The sequence below is a fragment of the Malurus melanocephalus genome, unplaced genomic scaffold (assembly GCF_030028575.1).
Source record: "Malurus melanocephalus ecotype Western Australia unplaced genomic scaffold, MMel_1.1 scaffold_1053, whole genome shotgun sequence".
In the NCBI taxonomy this organism is placed as follows: domain Eukaryota; kingdom Metazoa; phylum Chordata; class Aves; order Passeriformes; family Maluridae; genus Malurus; species Malurus melanocephalus.
Genome location: NW_026624285.1, coordinates 13677 through 21018, shown reverse-complemented (window position 1 = coordinate 21018; position 7342 = coordinate 13677). Strand labels below are relative to the sequence as shown.

General features: G+C 51.1%; 1 protein-coding gene across 1 annotated transcript in view; it reads left to right on the top strand.

The window, feature by feature from the left end:
• IFFO2 (intermediate filament family orphan 2) overlaps positions 1-6141 on the top strand; it is a 43550-nt gene extending 37409 nt beyond the window's left edge. Inside the window, exons 6-9 of the mRNA XM_057386790.1 lie at positions 427-547; positions 3421-3510; positions 4637-4767; positions 5741-6141. Of these exons, the coding sequence (XP_057242773.1) occupies positions 427-547; positions 3421-3510; positions 4637-4767; positions 5741-5846 (448 nt within the window). The 3' untranslated portion in view covers positions 5847-6141. The remainder of the gene's footprint in view (positions 1-426; positions 548-3420; positions 3511-4636; positions 4768-5740) is intronic.
• Positions 6142-7342: the final 1201 nt, after the last annotated feature.

The window sequence follows — 7342 nt, the reverse complement described above, 5'->3', positions numbered from 1 at the left end:
GTTCCCAGGGCTGCCGGCAGCCGCTGGCTGAACTCCCCCATGAAATCAGGATTCAGTTCCCGGTAACCTCCCCCGCGTTTGTTTGGGCTCCTGTGCCGGCGGAGGAGGGCCCGGCTCCAGACACCCGCGTGGCTTTGGGAGCGGGGAGAGCTCCTGAGCAGCTCCATCTGGAGGGCAGAGCCGGCCCCTGTGTGCAGCRGCAGCTCCAACAAGGATCCTTTATTCGGCTGTGGGGTGGCAGAGAGCCCAGCAGAGACGGGCTGGGGTGGCAGCAGTGGCTGTTTGCAAGAGCTGTGAGGATTTCCAGCCGCTGCATTGTCCCCCTCGGGCAGCTCTCATAGCCCATTTTTCTAGACAATTAATTAAGGGCCGAGGCAGCGGGGCCGGAGCGGGTTTGTTAATGCCCGCTCTGTTCTCTCTGTTCAGCCGCGAGACGTTTGATTTCGATGACGACTGTGACAGTTTAACGTGGGAGGAGAACGAGGAAACGCTGCTGCTTTGGGAAGACTTCACCAACTGCAATCCCTCCATTGATCTCCAAGGAGAGGTGAGTTTATTTCCACTCTTTTGTCCAACTCTTCTCTGCAGAAACTCTCCCTCAGTCACTCTTTTGGCCACTTGAGCCTGTGGGTGTCTGACTGGTGATCTGCCATGCAAACCTGCTTTGATTTGAAAATCCTCTTAGGGTTCCTCTCCGTGGCTGATTTTCAGCCTGTGCAATCAGTTTATTGGCCAGACTTTATTTCCCTGGCTCCTTCAAACTGAATATTTAGAAGTACCAAGTGAGAGGCAGAAGATTCGGGGTGTCTGTTCCAGAGCATCGGGGSATCTGTCTCTCTTTCTCTGAAGTTCTGGGCTGGCAGGGAGTAGGGTTAGGTTGGATTTGAGGAAAAAATCCTTCCCTGGGAGGATGGGGAGGCCCTGGCACAGGGTGCCCAGAGGAGCTGTGGGTTCCTGGAAGTGTCCCAGGTGAGGCTGGACAGGGTTTGGAGCATCCTGGGATAGTGGAGGTGTCCCTGCCCATGGCAGGGCTGGCACTGGATGGGCTTTATGGTCCATCCCACCCAAACCTGTCAGGATTCTGTGATCTTCCACACAGCACCTCACTTTGTCTCTGCATTAGCATTAATCACAGAATCACCAGGGTTGGGAGAGACCTTCAAGATCTCCGAGTCCAACCCACGCCCAACACCTCAACTAAACCACGGCACCAAAGGCCACATACAATCTCCCTTTAACCACATCCAGGGATGGTGACTCCACACCTCCCCAGGCAGACCATTCCAGTGCTTTATCACACTTTCTGTAAAGAACTTTTTTCTAATATCGAGCCTATATTTCCCTTGGTGCAGCTTAAGGCTGAGCCCTCTCGTTCTGCCAGTTTTTGCCTGAAGAAAGAGACCGACCCCACCTTTCAGGCAGTTGTAGAGTGATAAAGTCACCTCTGAGTGACCTCACAGTGGCTCTGTGGGGAGCAAAGCAGCTTCGGTACGCTCTGTGGAAGATGTTAAAGGATGTCAATCCCATCCCAAATCAAGAACCTGTGGCTGCAGGACCACAGAAAGCCCCAGGGATCCTCTGAACCYGGGAATCTCGTGCTTCCCTCTGCCCAGTCAGTGGGGATCTGCTGGCAGYGCTGGATAAGGAACAGCTTCCTTTGAATCCCTAAGATCCCAGGGAAAAACAGCCTCGCCCAGCCACTCCTGAGCCTTCCTAAAGCAGCCTGGAGTGAGCTGGGAATGGCTGGTACTTCATCACTGAGCAGCACAGCAGSGAGAGTGGGAAATAATCCCAAATAATCCCAAACAATCCCGCTGCCTCCCCAGAGAGGGAGCATGCTGAGGCAACAGCCTTGGGAATATTGCCTTGTGCCAGCTGCCAAGGGGTGTTCGTGTCCCATCTCCCCATTTGGGGATCATCCTTGTGGAGCCCTCCAGGCTGTGGGGATTACTGGGAAGTGCTGGGGCTGCAGAAACCGCAGAGCTGGAGAGTGGCAGAGGGATAACGAGGAGCTGGAGAGTGGCAGAGGGATAACGAGGGTGGCAGAGGGATGACAAGGAGCAGGAGAGTGGCAGAGAGGAGCAGCAGAGTGGCAGAGAGGAGCAGCAGAGTGGCAGAGGGATAATGAGGGTGGCAGAGGGATGATGAGGAGCAGGAGAGGGATAACGAGGAGCAGCAGAGGGATAACAGGAGCAGCAGAGTGGCAGTGATAAGGAGGAGCAGCAGAGTGGCAGAGTGATAACGAGGAGCTCGCTGGAATTAATGACAGCCTGATTTGCATACGGCACAGCCTGATTTGCATACGCTGGGCGTGCCTGCCTGAGCGCTGCCATCGCAGCCACAGCTCCCGAGCCCGGGCCCCGCGTGAGGAAACTCTAAAGATTTTAAGAAGCTTAAATCCTTCTAAATGAAAATTATACAAGGAAAGGGTAGATTTGGCTTGTAGATGGAGGTGCAGAATAAAGCCTGCTCCGGCTGTGCCTGCTCTTTAACATGTGCTTTACATGCCGGAATCTTCCTTCCGTGGGTTTTATTCCTTTCAAGTTCTTACACGCTGCCCTCGCCACCTTCTTTTGTGACCTTCCTCCCTAAAGCTCTTCTGCATATAAAAGGATCAGTGGGATGATTCTTGTAACTCCAGGCTGCACAGCCGGCTGTGGGTACCAGGAGTGAGCCCTATAAATCTGCCACAGATGTGGCCAGAGCATGGAAACCCAATTAACGCCGGTTGGTGCAGTTGTGTTAATTTAATGATCATTTTTTAATGGAAAACAGAGGTGGTTGAAAGCCTGAAAGAGGGAACAGTGAGGTTGTGGTGCCTTTTGGTGCAGCACAAAGCAGCTCTGTGTGCTTGSGAGCCCAGGCTGTGCTGTCAGTCCAAAGCAGGAGCTTTCCTTTGGGGCAGCGTTTGTTCCTGCTGGATCCAGCAGTGCAGTAAGGAATTCCAGTGGGAATCAGTGCGTGCACGGGAGGTGCTGGAGAGCAGTGAGATGGAACAGGAAAACGAGAATTCCAGCAGAGCTGGGAGTAGCAGTGTGGTCAGTGCAGGGAAAATTCACAGTTTCATAGCTGGAGAGCAACAGCAGTCTGGCCAAGTGTGGTCAGGCTGTGAAAGGCTCAGGAAAATCCACAGKTTTGGTGCTTTGGAATGCATCAGGTGCAGGGGCTTAACTGCTGGAGCTTTGATCAAATTTCTCCTTTGTGTGTCCAGGGCTGTGCTCATGGCACAGAAATGTGTTTTCCTGCTGTTCCAGTCTGCAGAAGAATCTTCCTTTGCCTGTGTAAAAATGCCTTTAAAAAATCAGTGCATGAAGGAACAAAATAACCTCCATTTCTGGGAGAGGTTAAATAAAACCTTCCATCTGCTTTTGAACTCTTTCAGTTCCCTGCTAATTCTTTGTGTCTTCCTTTCCCCTGCAGGAAGAAAACCTGGGAAACTTGATCCAYGAAACAGAGTCCTTCTTCAAAACGAGAGACAAGGAATACCAGGAGACAATAGGGCAGATYGAGGTGAGGAAGGGGAATTGTTCCTGATGGATGGACACAGTCACAGTGCTCGGCTCTGGGATGTCCCAGAGGGAAGGAGAATGCAAAGGCATTTCCCTGTGATGTGCCCTGGGGATTGTCCTCTGTGCCATTCTCTGTGCTATTAATGCTCCGTGCTCCAGCACTGAGCATAAATCTGGGTCTCGTGGAGAGGAAAGCTGCAGGCCAAAGGGAATAAAAAACACTGTTATTGCTTTCTTCCCCTTTGTTCTGCACATGCACCCTCACACTGGGAAATGCTTCCCGAGATGGGGCCTCACAGGTTGCCAGAAACAGCAGCTGGAGCTTCTCAAAATCTCTGCCCTACCTCGAACTGCTCCATTAATTCCTGCCTGTTGACAAACAAGGTGCCAGGAGCAGGAAAATCCCCTCCTTTAGGTGATGCCTAAATCTGGCTTACCCAAAACAGAGGCTGGACAGAATTGAGAGAATCCAAAGCAGTTCTGTTCATGGCAGGGCCTTCAGGTGCATCCAGGGCAGTCCCAGCCCAGCCCGGGGCTGCAGCCACAATGGACAATGGCTCACGGGTTTTTCACCCTTTCTCACTTTTGTCCATTTGCACATCGGGGCTGAATCCTCCAATTGCAGCTGCAGCCAATGCAGTCATTCACTCCAAGTTGGCTCCCCCAATTCTCTGTTTTTTCCATCTCTTGGGGCCTGGCACTGGGAGGTGTCCTTGAGTTTGGGGCTGCAGAGGAATTGTTTTGTGTAAAAATGGGAGAGCAGGAGCCCAGCACTGTCTGTGGAGTGTGGAGTTAAACACTGGAGAATCCCAGGGGTACAGAGACATGGAAATGGAGAAGGTGAAATCCTAAAACATCACAGGGTTAACCAGCTCTGTGCAGCTCTGATTGCCCCTCCTGAGCTGATGAATGCATTGGCAGCGAGGAGCAGTGAGATTAAATGGGCACTGTGGGGTGTTTGGGTGGGCTCTGGGCAGCTGTGGGGTCCCACCAGTGTGGGGAGGGTGGGGAAACTGGGATTGCACCTCCTGGAAGTTAAGGGAAACTGGGATTGCACCTCCTGGAAGGGCAGAGAAACTGGGATTGCCCCTCCCCTGAGGCTGGATCTCTGCCCTTCTTTGCCCCAGCTGGAGTTGGCCACAGCCAAGAGCGACATGAACCGGCACCTGCACGAGTACATGGAGATGTGCAGCATGAAGAGGGGGCTGGACGTGCAGATGGAGACGTGCAGGAGGCTCATCAAGGGCTCAGCTGACAGGTAATGGGATTTTCTGGCCCAGGAACCCATCCCCTCCTGCCTCAGGAGCCCCTCCTGGCCCGGGATCCATCCCCTCCTGCCCCAGGAGCTGCTCCTGCCCCAGAGCCCATCCCCTTTTGGCACAGAGCCCATCCCCTCCTGGCCCAGAGCCCATCCCCTCCTGGCCCAGGATCCATCCCCTCCTGCCTCAGAGCCCATCCCCTCCTGGTCCCTACCAGCCTGGGCTAAAGGCAGCGCTGTCCCTCGATGGCTTTGTCCTTTGGTGAGCCCGGGATCAGCTGTGAACGGGACCTGGGGCAGGGCCCTACACCTGGAACAGCTCTGAGCATTCAACAGCTGCTCCTAAAACCAGGGAGCTCCAACCCAGCTGGACCTTGAGGCTTTAACATCACCGATTTAGAACTCTTAAACCCCCAAATTAAATCTCAACTCTGGACTTACACGAAGAAGTTGTTTTTTAATCTTCTCATGTCTTAAGAACCTTACACTATGAGGGATTTCTCTTATCTCTTGCTCAACCCCAGTAGAACAAGATGATAAACTTTCAATTTTCAGGGCTCTGGGTATTAGGGACGCTGAAAGTCTCTGTGAGAGACTTTGCTCTCYATTTCCCCATCAGTAAACGTGGGACAACCTCAGTGTTTGTGTAGGGGATGGCTGAGGTGACAGCTTGATTTTACTGCTGATATTTACTGTAAACACAATATTTAATGTTAATAAAAGGAGTTTTAAATAGCTTGGGGGAGTGCCAATGTTTAATGTTAATAAAGGGGTTTTTTAACAACTCGGGGAAGTGCCGATATGTAATGTTAATAAARGGGTTTTTTAATAGCTYGGGGGAGCGCCAATGTTTAATGTTAATTAAGGGCTTTTAAAATAGTGTTGTGAAGGGAAAGTGATTGTTTTTAGGATTGTTTCTTGTTCTTCCCCCTGTCACTGATATTTAATTTTTTGGCCCCGCTTTTCCCTGCAGGAATACTCCATCTCCCAGCTCCGTAGCCAGCAGTGACTCAGGAAACACAGATGAAATYCAGGACGATTTGGACAGAGAGACGGACGTGGAGCCCATGGTCAGCTGATAGGAAGCAGGAGCATTCCAGAGAAGGGGAAGCTGGAGAGCAAAGATCCAAAAGCAATTGCTGGGGAAAGGTGAAAGACTCACGAGCCCCTGCAGAGGCTCTCTAAGGACTCATCCCCTCCCACCCGAGGATTGGTGCTGTACATTTCTATTGTTCCACAACCCACGAATGCAGAGTCCTGTAGGAAATCACGGTGTTTTAATTGTGCCTTTGCCCCAAGCTGAGCYTCTTGGAGCTCCAGTGGAATATTAACAGCAGGTGTTTTTATAGAATAATGCTATTTAAAAAAAACAAACCAAACCAACCAAAGCTGGCAGCAGCAGAGGATGGTGCTGCAAAGGCTCTGGGTACTTCAAAAAGCTGCTGGTTTTATTGAGCTGCTGCCCTTGATTGGCAAAAGCARCACTGGCAAAAAGAGCAGCAAACCCAAGATGATTATGGTGCAATTACTGATGTCTGGCACAAAAAAAAACCAACAAAAAAAGAATTGCCTCCAAATTGAACTGCAAACATTTAAAAATAMTGGCGGGTTTGGAGACAGCTCGTAGGGTAAAGCAGTTTTACAACATTCACAGGGTTTTCTTCATCCCACCTTTGGGATGAGGGGGCCTTTGGGATGTGTCCAAGGTTTCTGCTGGACCCCAGGAGCTGGAGGAGCAGGACTCAGCTCGGTGGCAAAGCAGGTGGGCACAGGAGGGGTCACTGGGGGGGGACTGTCACTGATTAACTACTATGCAAAAACAAAACTAAAAGCTCGCCTTATTTCTATGGAATGTTTGGTCCCTGCTGGGCTACAGTTCTCCCTTGGGAAAAGGAAAGCTAAACCCACATTTTGCACACTTAGTTGTCTGTAGAGCTTCTTTTGAGGTGGAATGTCYTTATCACAATGCCTTTTTTTCCAGGGGTTGGACTAGGAGGGGAATCAGCCCTTCAGGTCCAGGCTGGTTTATGTCTTTTTTCAGGGTGGTTTTTTTTTAATGTTTGCAGATTTTCCTTTGCTGACAGGGAGATAACTCCATTTAATGCTGCTTCCATGATGTGTAGAGCAGGAWAGTTGATAGTTGGGATCAACTGATGTCGGTGCAGGCTGGAGACAGGGCCTCAGGAAAGCTCCAGAGCACTGTTCTCATGGGAAAAACATTGGGAATGCTGTCATCCTTTTAGGGCAGAGCACACTGAATCCCAAACTGCTGCTGCCCTAGAACCTGGGAGGAGCAGCCACGTGCTTTCTCTGTGAGRAAGCAGCAAGACCTTGGCTTTGCCCATTTTTCTGTATTTTCACCCCAGAGAAGCAGCATTCAAAGTCAGATGGTTTGGTGGTGGTGGAGGAAACTCTGGCATCACCGAGCTCTTTGTGGTTAGAATGGGAATTGTAGCACCTCAGCCAGGTAAAAACAGGGTATAAACCTCAGCCAATAATTTTCTGTTTGTTTTTACACTCAGACTGGGAGCCTCGTTGGTACTGCCCAAAGCAGCTGTGGGGTTAAGTGGTGCTT